Raw genomic sequence first — 16961 nt, forward strand, 5'->3', positions numbered from 1 at the left:
TGATAATAAGATTGCTATTAACAATAATAATAATGTTATAAGCAATCTTTGAACTTGCTTTTTCAGACCTTCCCTCTTCCTTTACAGCTCTTGCACACGGTCTCTTATCACATCCAGTAAATTGCTGTGATCTTACCTTTCAGGCCCGCCCAGAGGACTATGCCAAAGACTTCTTAGCGCACCAGGTGCCGATCTCTTTCCATAAACACTGGAACATCGACCCCATTGCTGTTTTCAACAAATGGCTTAAGGGTGACTTGTTGGGAGAACCTTTAGATGGAGCGAGCGAGAGCACTAAGACGGAGTTATAATACATTAGAGCACATTCTGTATGTCTCTTTATGAATGTCTGTATGTACAGCTTGTGACTGTGTGTGACTGTGTGCGTACTATGGAGTCATGGAACCCAACTATTGACCATCACAGCTGTAAGTGCTTTTGTATTGTTTATGTTGTTTACAGGGACCATGTGAGTGTTTTCACGACTGAGTCGCATGTTGAGTTTACTGTCACCTCGAGATATGGATGTGTATTTATATCATGAATAATCCCAACCTTACAGAAATGACAGTGCATCTTTCACAAAGCATCACGAATGGTGTACACTAGCTGTGCTCTTTTTTTTAAATAAATGTTTTATTATTTGAGAACACTTTTCTGTTTTATTGAATGTCTGCATGGCTTGATGGGATTTAGCTTAAGACAGTAATTCATGAAAATGAATTTGTTAAAGGTTAACTGTGGGTGAAATTGCACAATTAATGCGGGCCGTTATGCTAAAAGAACAATTAATACTCTCCGAGACATCACTCCCAAAATACAATCTTTGGACGGGTCCAACTGCTGCTCATGTAGATAAAGTCAAATCCTTTTTTATACTCAATACATTTTGATCAAAAGCTTTGCTCAGCGCTCGAATTCACAGGAATAATAAACTTTCATACGTGTACTTCCTGTAAAACACTGGCAGATGTGCTGAGGTGGGTTTGATTAACATCAGTGCCCATTTTCTTCTTCTTTTTTACTGTTAGTAATTTCTGAAGTCATTGGATGGCTCAGTGATTCGCTGATTTGCCCTTGAGCCTTGTCTGCCTCATGGTTCCTTGCCATGTTAAACAAAAACAACTACAATGCATCATTGTCAAAACACTGGACATGATTTATAATGGAAAACCTGAGGATTATGAAAAGCCACTGATAAAGTGTAACATTCCCCTCTTTCAGAGATTGTGTTTTTACACTGGCTGGATTGCGTTCACGAAAAGGCAATCAGCCTCAGGCATTTGAAGCCGTGTAATAAGTCAGGCAGGCGTCTCCTAACACCTACGTACGAATTGTAACCCCGTGAAACAAGCTGAACTCCTGGTGGGACTCTCCCATCTGTGCAGTGATGAGTGCCAGGGAGAGACAGTACTTTGGGAAATCCTCTGACTATTTCAACAGTACATAACATGTATACCCTCTGATATTTCTAGCATGTCAGAAGCATCCCAGCAGGCTTGGACTGTCTGGATTGGAACTTTATCATGTAATCTTTGTGTGTGTGTGTTTGATACAGTGAATGTTGACTGTACTGCTACATTTCCACCAAAAATGCATTTTTGGACATTTTCAATATTTACAGTATTCTTTTTAGATAGGTGAAGTGTTTCATTCTGCCATGTGGATTTGCTTCCCTCGTGTGTTGATATGGGGGTGGGGGGGATTACTGAATTTTGTTTTTGTATTCTTTTATTTTATTGGCTGAAGAACATGGTCTTCAGCTTTTAACAATTGTGTGCAACTTTAAATCCAACTGCAGAGAAATTCAGATTTCTGTGGAATGACTACTTTCGACACTTCATCATCCAAGCCTTAGTTTTAAAGTAATACACTGTGCAGCTTTGAATATTAATTGTATTTCAGTCACTGAAGGGATTTCATTTCACGCAGTATAAATTATCACAATGCCTAAATTATCTAATTACAGTCATTTATATTGTTATATGAACTGTTCTGTTTTGTTTTTTGGGAGGGGGTGGGGGGGGGGGGGGTTGGTCCTCTTGGGTATCGTTATCACAAATTTCATCCAGCTTCGAATTTATGATTTAATTTAATGATGGAGAAGAGTAAAATTTAGACAACACGTGTTCCCTGCTTTCAGTCACCTCCGGGCAGGACTCAATGCTCAACTTGCATTTTGGACTTTGACCTCTCGGCTGAGGGCCTACACACCTCTAGATAAAACCTGTGACTGGGTTTCTTTGACTGATTCTTTGATTATGACGTATCGACTTTGACCTCCCCCGCGAGCTGAACTCCCCAGCATCCGTTCTGGAGAAGCTTATTGGATAAGAGGTAAAATGTCTTCAAGGATTAACCATGATCCACCAAGACCTGAATGAATCAAAAAAGCTTCGACACGCTGGTGGTGTCGTCGTAAGTCTTTTGTCATAACTGCAGATTCTTTCATCAATTGATTTGAACAAAATCATAAACTAGTTTTCATATTTTGCAAAGTATTTATATTGCTATAGCCAGTAAATTGCATTTCCTGAAAATGCAGTTCATATAGCTGAACAGAATTTAAAGGCATTATTGAAAACAGAAATTTGAAAAGATTTGGTTTAAACACGGTAGCATAGTGTGTTAGCGCTGTAAGTACTCGGTTTGAATCCTATCTGTGCTGAGGTCTATGGAGGACCGGGTTTCTAATAGTAATGAATTATTAATTAATCTATTACTAATGTGGAACTTGTCCACATGAACAACACAATATGCCAGGTGCAATGTTCTGATGAACTAAATCTGCTGCGGTTAGTGCAGTGTGTGAAAATCACAATAGTGCACCTAAAGTCATGCTTATATGATACCCTATTGGAAGAACTGGTTCTGTGCCAGTCAATGTAGTATTTCATCTCGAGGACGCAGTATATTCTAATGGTCTTATTTTTATGGGGCAATAATAAGACAAAGCATATTGATCTTAGTCTCGTCACTACAGTATAGCACCTGTCTTGCATTAGGAATACTAAAGTAGGCCCTACATCTCAGTAGTTAGTTTTCCCTGCTTGATCAAAATATGCATATTAATGGCTGATAAAAAATTAAAAAAAACAGTGTTGTGTATGTGATGCAAACTATGTTTGAAATTCATCAATATATGCCTTTCCTGAATAGAGCTGTCCCCGTTTCCAGCACGTGTTCTTGTTTAGTGAAGGGACGTGACATAGGGAGGCAAGAAACAGAGACGGGGACCACTAGATGACATGTGCAGCCACTTCAAAAACACTGCAGAACAGCAGCAAAACAGCATGGTGCCTCTGCACAGCAGGGGATTTAGTTGCATCTGCAAACACATGGGGCATACCATAGGACAACAGTGGTAGAACAAATGTGTACTTCTTTGTAAATGACCTCTTACGAAAAGAAGAAAAGGAAAGATATTTATCTTTCACTCTTCTCAAATCACTTCTAATCAATATTTGTGGTTTTCACTTTTGCACTGATGCTTATTCCATTTCCAATAATAGAAAATCGATAATGTACTTGAATTTAAGTGGGAAAAGCAATATTGATGATTATTTTATATGGGGACTAGGGGATCTAATCATTAGCTCTACATCAGTCTGTCTGCCATCATACTGGATATTATATTTAATAATAATAATTCTGTCCCGGACTCTTGAACATTTCATAACTGATCACTTGCACTGTTCTCTTTGCACTGTGTGATTACGCTAGTTTTACTGCTGCTAATATACATCTGTGTATCCACTCTTGCTCTTGCTGCTGCTGTTTTGTGATGTGGCTGTACTTGTATATTTTTTGTATATTAGTCATTACTGTTACATGTAGCACGACTTCACCGATAAACATTCCTAGTCTGTGAACCCTCACTGACAATGGCAATAAACACCTTCTGATTCTGATATACAGTAATGACATATTTTAAGTAGCTATGTAGTAAAACATACATTTTTTAATAACTTTTTTTTTTCTCTGGATCATGTCTAGCTCTTGCTGCTACCATAGCAAAAACTGCCAAAACCCACCCTGGCGGAGACGGGGAATAAATTAAAATTGAGCCTACCGGTAGTTGTCATACTGAGTTTTATGTGGATGTCGTGCTTTTTGCCAAGGGGGAAGACATTGTCAGCAAGTATTTATAGACGATTTAAGATCAAACATTAATCTAGTAGCTGACAGGACTCCAAGTGAATGCAACATGACAGAAGACCTTCATATAATCCTGCCCAACAGTGTTGCAGCAGGATGGAGCAATGATTCATCATTGGCTTTTAGAGGGTTTTTTTGTGTATATTCTCCAAACCTTTGGAACTGTGCAAATAGTTTGAATCTGGTCTCAGAAGAGGTTGTTGTCAGTATGTGGAGTATAACTAACAGTGTAAATACTCCTCATCCATTTATTAAAGGAGTGCGCTTTAGAATTAGATAATGCTGGTCAAGCATTTTTTTATTCTTCAAAAATCTCATTTAGTCTCAGATCTGAAAATAAATGTATTCTTGTTATCTTGCTCTCGCGTCACCCATGCTCTGAAGACATTTATTTAAAAAAGTATATATCTTAAATTGATGATAACAGTTTGAACTTCGTCTTAAATTGCAAATCAGATTTGAAATATGCAGCATAGCCTCAGTTCTGCACTTGGCAGGAGCCTGAGAGACAATCTGTCTACTGATGGCTCTAATTTGGGAGATTACAAAATGACATTTGTCCAAATTTATAATGATAATTTTGACCTTGCATGGAATTAAAACACGTTATCTTTATGAATTATATATCAGAAAGCCCTGAATGTGTTCTTATACCTGAATGCCATAGCTGGGATATGACTGATGATACACCCCTGTCTATTTCCTTTTTCATACGTCTGCACACCGGATGGCACCGGCTGATCAAGGCAGCCTCTTCCTGCCTTGTGCACACTTGTGAACACTTCTCTGGCAAACAAAACTCTTCTTCTAAGAAGGAAGGCCCTTTAAACCAATCTTTATTGACAATGTTCAACAGCCAGTCTGTTCCACAGGGACACAGAAGTTTGCCTCACATGCTTTATGTGTGCACACAAATGGTGAGCCTTGGACTTGACATTGCAGAAAATGATTTATCTAGAAATGTTAAAGAAAGTTGTGTTTTTTTAGACATTTCCCCATTTTTGTCTTCGTCCGGATCTGCCGTTAAAGTGAACGCATTCTCACATTGCTCTTAGCCCATTCTCCTACCTAGCCCAGCTCACAGCTAAACCTCAAGTGAGAAAACATCCTCCTTTGTGACAAAAACAAATCAAACAACAATTTTCATTCCGTCAGACATGTTAATAGCTTAAGCACATGAACAGAGTTATTCAAGTAAAATGAATCTATTAACAAATGCAAGCAGTGAATGTTGACTTTCAGTTGAGGACTCTCAGAGTCATTCATAAATCCTCTTTGTGTTTTGTCTTTGCTTTCGGCCTACTTAAAATGACATGTTCTCCTCTGTCATATGGGATGAGAATAGATTCCAGCATAAAGCACTGCTTGTAAGTATCAAGATGTTAGCGATGCATTAACAGAATTCCGTATGTGTCTAAAATCTTGTCTCACTGATATATGCAATAAAGTAAGCATCTATTGATTTCGAACATTATGCATTCAAAATGTGTTTCTCAGCAGGAGAAAACGCCTCACTTGTCTGTTCATGATAATGAATTTCTGCAACAGCGGTGAATCAATTGCATTCAGCTATGATTCATCAGAATCCTTTTAGCAAAACCCAATCATGCCTTAAGAAATGTAGGCCCACAGAATAAACTCTGTCAATTCAGAATATTGCAGCAGAGTGGCTAAAATGCAGTCTGGGTTAAACTCATGCAAATGTGCTGTTAAAGGGATGGGGTGCAAATTATATGGCAAGGACAATTGTTGAATGCCAAATTGTTAGGAGAGCCTAACCACAAACTGCATACAAATTGGTTTTATACCTAATCTAATAATAGTAAAATACATAGTATGCTGTCATTATTTCAAGATAATATGATTAATATATTTGTGAATTGCCCCTTGCCAGCTGTTTACTAAAGATTAGATTAAATCAAATATATTCTCCTACCCTTGCAGGAATATTTGTCATGGACATGGAAGTCACAACAAGGACATAGGAATAGAAGGTGTGTATATATTATATATACTGTATATATACCATTTGAAAATATCATCCAGTTCCAGCGCGGTTGTCATAAATGACAGGAAGCAAGGAAAAGATGTGTGAAGTGGTGTGAGTTGCTACAGTGGAGACTCGGGCTATCTTTCTGAGTTAATCATTTTTATAGGCAGCGGAACAGCAGAGTCCTTGTAGCTCTTCTCACTGTAATGCAACATGGATCATCTGCATGATGGGGAGAGACAGCAATCTGTCTGGGATGTCAACGGGGAGAGAGAGAGAGCATTGGCAGCACGATCTTAAGTTATTTTAGAGCTTTGAAGTCTTGTTTTTGTGCAGTTGCTCCATGTCATGATCCTTCACCTTCATCCTGGGCTGCACACCTGGAGGTGTGACACTATTCCAGGATGAAATTTGAGTTTCGTATAACTGAGAAGAAATGATGAAAATATAACCTGAATTTACCCCAGCAGTATAAATGTAAAAAATAAAAATAATGCATCCTCTTCAACTGCAGTGGATGATAACTTATGCTTGTCTGTCATACGCACACATGAATATACACTCAGGCTCAGGCTTTCCACTTACATTAATACATAGCAGAGACAAAATGTGGCTCTTTGAGTTCAAAGGTACTTTATTAATGTCTGTGGGTTATCTAATTCGTCCAAATTAGATGAAAGCTATTTTTAGGAGCAGTGGGCAGCCGTACTGCTGTATCCAGGGAGCTGTTCTGAGTCCTTGACCGAAGCACATTGTGTTCATTGTGTGTGTGTTAGAATAATACGGTTCGATTCTGGTCAAATTCAAGCAATGGCGGTGAGCCTATTTATTCAAAGACCAGAAAGGAAAGCATGCAAATGAGCTCAGTGATCATCTGCAGTTAACATGTAATGGAACGACTGAGAATTCCTCCCACACCTGTTGAGCCTCATTTGTCTTTGAGACACAGAAAGCCGAAACAAATTGCCACTTTCAATTCTGTGTGAACTGTAATTATTTTTAAAGGTTAGGCATGTCAGACAGCACGATGTGAAGAAAAGTCTTGCCTCCATTTCCTGCTCACAATCTGAATTCCTGCTCACCTATTGTGTGAATGGTTGAAAGATTCTTTTAGATTGTTAGTATGGACAAAGATGATTGAGTTCTTTCAGCTGTGAGTCCATACAAGTGGAGAAGGGGGGGGGCATGATGGCATGATGGGAAAAAGAGTCCAGAAGGTCTCGTGTAGTACGTTCCGGAGCAGCAAGCTAGAGCAGGTTTGGCCCCTCTGATCCGGAAGCTCTGTTTACTGTCTCACAAGATCCAATAGTCTTTTGGGGGCGAGGGTCTGCAATCTCTGATTGTCTTTCTAGTTCATTGTTGTATTTGCTGTGTGTTTGTCTGTGCTATCAGAGCATGTGTTGTCAGATTGAAGAATATGTTGAGTTTTTTTGTGTATTGCTTTATATTTGCATGCACTTTCATAAGACTAGTCCCTCTTCCACTGGCAACGGTTGGTAAATAACAGGCGACATGGTAGCAATTTCCTTCATGCATGCTTCATTTAGTGTGGTTCCTCCTAAAGCTGCAATAGTAAAGATTTTCACCTAAATAGTGACAACACTGGTTTAAGCAATAAACCTCTCCTTCATTATGCAATTTTGTCTTCAGCGAACATTAAATAACCCTGGAAAATGAAATATGACTGGAGATCCAGGCGGCTATCAGCCAGACACCGCTTCTATACGCTTCCATGGCCACATTATAGATTACATGAATGAATAAACTCACACGAATAATTTATTAACATTATGAGCTCTTTTATCCCAAGAGCTCATGAGAACACTTTTATTCTAACACGGATCTCTCCAGTGGACAATTATTGTGCTTGAGCCACAAAGCTTGTGTGAAACCAGATACATGCAACATCCTCCTTCGAAAAGCTGCAGTGTATCATTAAATCAGCAAACATGTGAGTAATGAGGGATAATAAAGTGAACATTGCTAGATCTAGTGCCCTCACAGCTACACTGGAATAGCACAGTACAAATAGCCGATTACAGTGGAGGTCCAGTTTCCTACTTTATTCATTGCTTTGGTGTGCTTTGCATCCGAGATGTCAGATCTGAAGCAGTGCTTTTACAAATGAGATCAAGCAAAGTGCAATTCCTTCAAAGTATTTTTTTCAGTAGCTGTGCTTTGGAACTAAACTAGGCAGTGAGGACGATCACATAATAGTTGTTTGTTTCTTTCTTTCTTTCTTTTCTTAGACCCAGTCATTTTAGCCTCTGTGTACATCAAATGATCGCAATCCTTCCATGCCAGTGAATTGCAAGGGAAACATAATAATTTATTTTGAGTGTTTGCATTTGTGTCAGGCTGAATTAACAGACAGCAGACATCTGAGGGTTCAAGGCCCCCTGTCTTTGTTGAAATAATAAAAAATGCTTTGGAGTAAATTTACTTTGTGCATTTAAATTTTATTTTAGTCTATTATATTTACAGCAAAGACACCAAGCTGATAAAATCAGTTCAATTGATGTTGCAGCTGAACTGTTATCCCCCCCAACATAAAATAAGGACAACGGGATAGATCTTCTGATCTCTTTGTTTACCTTCTCTCATCCAAAGGATGTTCCGATGCATTTGATAGATATGTTGTGTTCAGATGACTCGTAGCCTCAGAATTATTGCCCTGGCTTGCTCCTCACGCCGCTTTGTACAGCTGCACCAAAGATCCTTTCAGAATTTTGAACTACAGTATATAAAAAAAGGAGAAAATGCAGTCAAGCATCCAGAACAAAGCACTGCTTTGTCTGTGTTCCTGCACATGGTGCTGGATATAGACTCCCTACACTTCTGTTTTGTGTAGTTATTTCAATGTTTTCTCAGTTCGAGCACTCCTAGTTCAGCTTGTGTGTCTGTTTCACAACAGTAACAACAGTTCTATGAGAAGATGCTTTAATCAAAGCTCTTGTTTGTCTTCTGTGAGTCTGAGAAGCTGACTGACAGTCACCACAGACTGCTGTAACCATGGGAAACAATGCAGGACATGCATGATTTCACAAGAATTTTCTTTCTTTTCTTCATCAATTAAGATGTGAGATTGTTGTACTAATGATGTTCTGTTATGCAACAACATTCTTGTTAAGTTTAAAATATATAAGTAAACAAAATAAAGAAACTAATGATTCACACTTTCAGGCTCCTAGAAATGTGAATTTAGAAACTTTCTCCAGTAAAAAATTGTTGTATGTTCAAAGTGTTTTGAGAATTGTTTTTATTTTAGCCAAACACACACACACACACGCACACACACACACCCACACACCTACACACACACACACACACAGACAGAGAGAGATTCCAAAATCCATAATCCATAATGAATTAGCAAAGCATTTGCTTGTGTTAATACAAAAGGATAGCGCACCATTAGAAATATGAAACAATTAATTAAATGCATTTGTGAATATTGAAAATATTCATAATCTTTTTTTCCTGAAATAGAATTGTGCATCATGTTCATGAGTGTATTACAGGCACTGTGAGGACACTGGGAATATATCGACAGTGGCATTTGCTATAAATTGCCTCCTTGCGTCCTCGCCCAGTGTTTTCTCTTTCAACTTCTCTTATGTTGTAGAGTCAAAGTCTCTGCAAGAGGCTTTGATTGAATTTGTTCAAATCCAGTTATCTGAGGCAAATTGGCATAAAACATGAAAAGAGCAGTGCGTATGTCTGCAAGTGATGATTTAAAATCACTGCCCTTCATCCTTTAGATCTGGTTACACTAATTAGATTAGGAGAAAAGCAAAATATGCTTTTCCACTTAAAATGCAGAGATGCAGAGACGGAGATGGGCTCGCGCACAACGAAATATACTAACACTGAGACAAGTGACGAGAATGGTTGTAGATTCATTTTAATACGATGAGACACCTTTTTTTAATTATGTTATTATCTGTGAGGAAACGCAGGCTTCTCAGCTGTCAGATCCTATTAGGAGATACAGATTTGCATCTGAGTGCATCGTCACCTGAAGATGTGCCTCACTTACTTTGAGTTGCGCCAAGCTTAAGCCTGGCTGCATCTACTTTCTAATCTTATCATATTGAGAGATATTTCTTAGAGCAGCATCACAACTTGCATCATCTTGTGATGTGTTATATGCCCAGAGGAGCAGGTTGGTGATAAAAATAAAGATAAACAAGCCGCCTTCTTGCACGCCTTTGTGGCCAGCCCAGTCTTTCTGACCCTCTGGGAGATTAGCAGGTAGAGGATAGATCAGAACCAGACAGAGAGGAGATGATAAATCACGGCCTCAATTCCAGGAAAACAATATGCGGCGCATATCTTTCTGCTTGGGAGACCTGACCACAAGGCTGATGCCGTTCATATGCAGACATCCCAGCTGATTTCACACTCGTGACTCTCTCTAAGATCATATTCATTTCCCATCATTTGACTCATTTTCGCTGCCGACATCAAAGACATTAAGGGAGAAAAAAAATATCTATTTTGTTACAAACAACAACAGCAATCACCCTCATGGAAAGATAGTCAGTGTGAGATGATTCTGACAGGACTGACTCACTTTTATGTTTCTAATCACTCAACTAAATTACATTACATTAACAGTTTGGCAATCCCGCTGTATATATATATATATATTTATATATATATATATAAAAGATTATTATGTCCAAAGTAGTGAATGGAAAACAGAGAAATGAAACAGATTAGTCAAATGTCTTCAGATATGATGCTGATGCATTTATCTCTACATAATGATTTTGCCTCTTTGCAAAGCGACGCTGGCACAATGCACAGCGTCTTAATAAAACCCGTGTTACAATATGCACAGTCATGAACTTGACTTAATGTGTAAGCAAACAAGTACGCTGACAAAACATTCAAGCAATCACTGCTTATTCAGAGCTATAAACCGGGGTGCAAAGCGCCACGGTTCGTGTGAATCACTGCTCACAGATGAAGGTGTGACTCTAATAATATCCTGACCAGAGAGCAGTCGGATTTGTTGCTGAACCTAAAGTGGAAAGACAAAACCCATTAAAGTCCTCTTAGCCGTGCAGAGCGTCGGGGCAGCGTGCCGTGCACAGTGTGCCAAGTGGCTCCATCTAATCAGGGCGGCGTCGGCTGAAGCTGCCAGCTCCTGATTTACACTTAACTCAATTGTAAATTATCTGTATAATATAATACATTGTTTTATTTGGGGTTTTTCAACTCTGACCAATGACGCGGAGGAGAGTAGAGCTAATGTGAAGGGCAAGAAATGAGTTTCAGATTAGCTTCACAATGCTACATTGGATATTTATTGAATTGCATCTCTGTTCATGTGCAACATTCTCAATATGCGCATCTAACATGCCTCTGCAGGGGCATTATCAGACCTCATAACGAGGGTGACAGTCTTAAACGGTCCCATATTATGAAAAACTCACTTTTCCCAAGTAAGTGACGGCTCCATCACATCATGTCTTCTTTCTCTGTCATCCCTTTGGCGTAAAGCAATCAGTGCCTGGTTTAGTATACATGCGCATGCTGCTTGTCGTTTTCCGATGATACATCATTTCTCCATATAAACAGTTGCTTCCTGATGCGATCCACATCTGTCAGATTGCCAAGAAAGGATTTTGGAGAGGATTCAAGTCTCAGTAATTGAAAGGCTTTGCCTCAGTTTTTAGCCGATATAAGAAGTCAGTCGATGCGGGTCACGTATGCAAATCATGTCCAATCATGAACTTTCCACCTGTCTGACAGCCATTAGTCGCATCATCCAGCTGTTTGACAGACATTAAACCAAAAATCAATATTTGGGTTTTCCTCGCAGCCTTGAAGTTCTTGCAGAGCCTTTGTAGATTCTACTCCCTCACCTCATTTAACATTGTCCTCTCTCCACTACGGTAACTGCGCACCGTTAATTGTGACAAGTTTCTCTTCCACAATACCTCTGTCGACTCCAATTATCTGAACATGTGTGTTAATTCTATTTTTATTGCACGCTGTTGACGGTGGTCGAAATTTATAAGACTGAGCTCTGAGCAGCTTTGCAACAACTGGTTTGAACTTGATCACGCTGCTAAAATACAGAGTGTGACGCGTCATCTGTCCATCCTAGCAGCGTGCATCTATCACAGGAAATTACTGTCTCCTTGTTCCAATATTTTTCTGAAATCATTGAAGCTGCACAACCCATCTGAGGCCCCATCAGTGTTTTTTGACACTCATTCCATGCAGTCAGAGCATCCCTGTTGAACTTCAGAGATTTCATCCGCACCACAAAGCGCCTTGCTTCCCCAACATCCCTTTTATTAACCTCTTGTGTTGCAACTCATTCTCCATTCATGAAAAGTATAAATCACGGGCAATCAGACTTCAAATTCAAGATTCAAGATTCAAGATTCCACGTGAGCCAGATTGCAAGCTGAAAACTCCTCTTATCGAAAGAAATCCCTCTGTGTAGAGTTACCGCTGGAGCATCAGCAGGCAGAGAACGCCTCTAATTCAAAGAATGTCAAGGCGGCATCAATCCAAACAAACCCCAAAGGGGGAAGATGGCTGTTGTTTAAGGAGATGGAGCTAATGTGATTTTATGCATGTCTGTGTGGGTCACGGCATTCACAAGCAGTTTATGGAATGTCTTTTAAATTGGTTTGTCGACTTCCAGAGCTGAAGACTACCAGCGTGCGCGTCAAGTTGCCGCCCTGTGACAATCATGCACATCCTCCTTTATCCGGGGGTTGCTCTCTTCCCTGAGGAAACCAGAGAGAGGCTAGAGGATCAACTGCAGCTCCGAGTTATACAACAGTCCTTCTTTTGTGCTGAGTCATTCATGTTTTATTCCATTGATGGGTTGCCGAGCAGAATTATCAGCAGAGCCAATATGCTGCAGCCGAGAACAGACACATTTTACTAACCTGCATTATAATGCACGTTTTAATTGCACCTGTGCTGCTTATTATTCCAGGTAATTACTCACTGCTTTTATGTGTTCAGTGATCCGCCTACTGGTGCACCTGCTGCTCTATCAGTGTGGAGCTTTGCTGTGGTCGTGACTAGCTCTGGTGTGTGCATGCAGTTGACAAGGCAAATTTGTTGTCCTGGTATAGACAGAGCTCTTGGGCATGCAGTCATCTTGAATCAGACGCACGCTTTCACTGAGTGCTGGGACAGGGTTGTCTGGTGATTGGATGGCCGGCCCCTGGTCTCAGCCCATCCTTGTCAGGCTTTGCTGCGTCTCTCTGAGGCTTTGGAGTCACGCATCCCATCTTCGTCAATAAGCAGCACATCTCACACTTATCTTCAGACATTTGTTACAACAGAGGGTGACGTTCCTGGACAGAGTTTTCTTAGAAGGTGTAGCCATTTGAAGCTCCATCATCTTTGTCAAGCTGTAACAAGTGCATTTAATTTAAATGTCTTTGGTCATCTTAGGCAGCTCTCATCTGACACTAGACAGTAAATGGGAAGAGCTGTTTGTTTTAAGGGATGCTTGAGGAAATCAAAACACAAATTCACTTTTTGAGAATGTATTTTTAATAGGAATCTGGGGTGGCTGTGGCTCAGTTGGAAGAGCAGGTTGGCCAGTAGCCAATAGGTCAGAGGTTTGAATCCCAGCTCTGACTGTTCACATGTTGAAGTGTCCTTGAGCAAGACACTGAACTCCAAAATGCTCCCAGTGGGCCTGGTTGCACCTTGCATGGCAGCAGTCGCCCACTGGAGTGTGAGTTTAGTGGATAGATGAGGGGGGTTAAAAAGTGCTATATAAGTGCAGTCCATTCATGGTTTTCACTTCTGATTTTTTTTGTTTTGTTGCAGTTTCAGACTAATAATTGATATTTTATATCGCCGTTTTATCAACATGTTCACTCTATAATTCCTCATAATTCATGCATTAATTAGTCTTTATTTATTTTGTTATTAATGTGTTTGTTGTGAAGCAGCTCATAGTAGCATTTTTTTTGAGTCTCTTCACTTCTCAAGGTCCAGTTTCTAACGTTCATGTCGGGGGTGCAGCTCGTCAATGACGTTTCCTCTCTTATCTTGTTCTTTGTCGCCACCTGCTGGATTCTCCTGAAATAAATTCAACCGAAAGTTCAACCTCACTGTGGAGAGAGTGCCTACTAGATTTATTGTGCTGTGCATGTTAGTCACGTCATTTCATGTGCTTTTGTTGCATTGTAACACCTAAATAACTAGATATACTGTGAAATGCAATTTTAAGAAGTTTACCTGCTTAATTGTTTAATCAATTAGTTAAACAAATATTGCACACATTTTGTAAATGTGTATTGTTAGATATTTTAAAACAAATTTAAAATGCATGTAGTTTCGTTTGACCTTGTTGAGCGCCATAATTAAAGGTATCATGACACGTTTGTTGGGTTGACAATGACATTCATGCACCTTTAGGGAGGCTGCTCTGTAGAACTGACCGCAGGACACCAGGTGTGTTTGACGCTGAGCCCGGTCAGCGTGCAGGCTGCAGAAAGCCGATGCTTGCGAGCTTTTCATTATTCAGAAGGACGTGCGTGCGTGTGTGTGTGTGTGTGTGTGTGTGCGTGCGTGCGTGCGTGCGTGTGTGTGTGTGTGTGTGTGTGTGTGCGCGCGCGCGGGAGGAGTCAGTCTGCAGAGCTGATGGAGTGGACGAATAGATCTGAACAAGTGGATCGCCTGGAGGGACGATGATGCCGAAACGCGGACCGACTCCTCCAGTGCAGGTGGAAGATGCGAATCAAACCGCGCTGGCTGCGCTCGAAGGTATTTATCCGGTTTTCAAGTTTAGAAGTCCTGCGTTCGAGTCTCATTAAAAACTGTGACCCAGACTTCGCTCTCGAGAGTCTGTTTCTCCCCAGCCGCGCATAGCCTTGTAATTAAAGACTAGTTAGTAGTCTAACTAGTTACCTTAAGAGGTTCTCGGGCTGTACAACCGCATTACTATTAACTATATGAGAGATTGGACCGCGGTAATAAACGTCACCAAATTCATTTTTGACATTCATTTGAAGACTAAAAAAACATTGTGACACAGTTTTTTCTTCCAAAGTCCATTGTGTGTTTTAAAACGAAAGTTACACTGAAACGACGCGGGCCCTCCTGTCCAGCTGTTTTTAACGACCTGTCAGTGCAAATGATTTCCTGTAGAGGGCGCTACAGGGGGGGCACAATGTATTCAAAGTCAGACAGCGACTTCCACAATTATCAAACCTGGATTTCTGTTGTCAGAAAGACATCATTTGTAATCCTCCTGTCATAGATATGATGATTTGCTTCATTCTTTTGAGCTGATAAATGAAAGACCTTAAAATTGGCATCCAAAACCACCTGAGAGATACTGTCTTACTGAGAGGTATTTCAACTCGCACCATCTTGGGGTTTTTTGACGTTTGTAATCCCTCCTGAGTAAATATATCAGATAAGCCCTGGAGCAGTTGACCTACATCGATGATTGAACTGGTAATAAACTTATACAACTTTCAAGATTAAATTTGTGGTCCCATTGTTGGAAATTTGAATTGGCCTTCCACCATAAAAAAAACTTTACATATGCATCAAAGGTGTAGCTGATGTTGGTGTTTTTAAATCTATTTTATAAAGTCAGTTTGTGTTTGTCTCTTGCATGCGGACATTGAGCAATAAACAAGGCATTGTTTTTCCACCCAGAAGCAACACAATCCTGCTGACGTGCTGCACAATAGACTGCAATTACTTCCCTGTAACTGGATATGCAGGCCATTTACCTCACCTCGTATCCACGGTGACGGTTCAGAATGAAACTTCTCCCTCCCTGGCTTGATAATAAGCAGGTGGAGCAGAGAACAGGTGCAGCTACTACTGGTTTGCAGCCTTTGAGTCATTATTCGGTGTGTTGATCCAGCAAGGTGACCCAGTGGATTCAATGAGGATCCTTTGTCAAGTGAAGTCAATCAAATATTTGGAAGTTAGTGTCCAAGTTCAGCAGACTGTGGTTTGCCTGACCTGTAAAAGGTTGATGGCTCCCTTCACCACAGTATTAAGTTATCATCCTGCAACGTTCCAGTTGTATTTATTGTGCTGTGTGTATTTTTGCCCACCTGTTCATGATGCTCCATGAGAATAGCTGCAATAAACCATTAGCTTATCTTTTGATGTATATCAATTATTCACCATCTTCTGCTCTGCCTGTGCAACTCTAAATGTGCCTCAAAATGGAAACAACCCACCCCCTTTTTTTAAATGAAGTATTATTGTAATGACCAGATATCAGCGTTTTATTCATATATTTTTTTTCTACCCTACAATTGTTTTAAATAATGTACAGATTCATTATTTTTCATTCTGTTTAATAATAATAACATGGCTTTAATTATACATTCCCTTTCACTGACAGATTACTATTATTAGTTCCACATCAGGGGTCTCCAATTAAAATTGCTAGAGGACCAGACAGTCAACCCTCCTCCCCTGCTGAGATATGAACAGATAGATATTGACAAATACAAATGTGCTTCATGCAAATGAAAGAAAATATGGTGATTCACAAAAACACTTATAAAACAACTAATCTCTGAATTTCCTGTGTGAATTAATTATTTTCTTTTTTTTAATCTGAGCTGAACAACTTGAAATGGAAGAACAGAAGTCTTATACAAATATATCAAACGTCACAGCTCTCATTAAATTCATCTCTTCTAATTCCAAATTGAAGAAACTGTTCTCTCAAAGACACGTTTGTTTTCTAGTTTCGCTACTAATGTGAGCTTATATCATGTAGTGACCGTTAGCATCATAGATCCTGTTAATACGGCTTATTTTATTTTATTATATTTTA

General features: G+C 39.8%; 1 protein-coding gene across 1 annotated transcript in view; it reads left to right on the forward strand.

Moving 5' to 3' along the window:
- b3glcta (beta 3-glucosyltransferase a) overlaps positions 1 to 311 on the forward strand; it is a 45887-nt gene extending 45576 nt beyond the window's left edge. Inside the window, 1 exon segment of the mRNA XM_068745773.1 lies at positions 144 to 311. Within this exon segment, the coding sequence (XP_068601874.1) occupies positions 144 to 311 (168 nt within the window).
- The last annotated feature ends 16650 nt before the right edge of the window (positions 312 to 16961 follow it).

The sequence above is a fragment of the Brachionichthys hirsutus genome, chromosome 11, assembly GCF_040956055.1.
Source record: "Brachionichthys hirsutus isolate HB-005 chromosome 11, CSIRO-AGI_Bhir_v1, whole genome shotgun sequence".
NCBI classification, from domain to species: domain Eukaryota; kingdom Metazoa; phylum Chordata; class Actinopteri; order Lophiiformes; family Brachionichthyidae; genus Brachionichthys; species Brachionichthys hirsutus.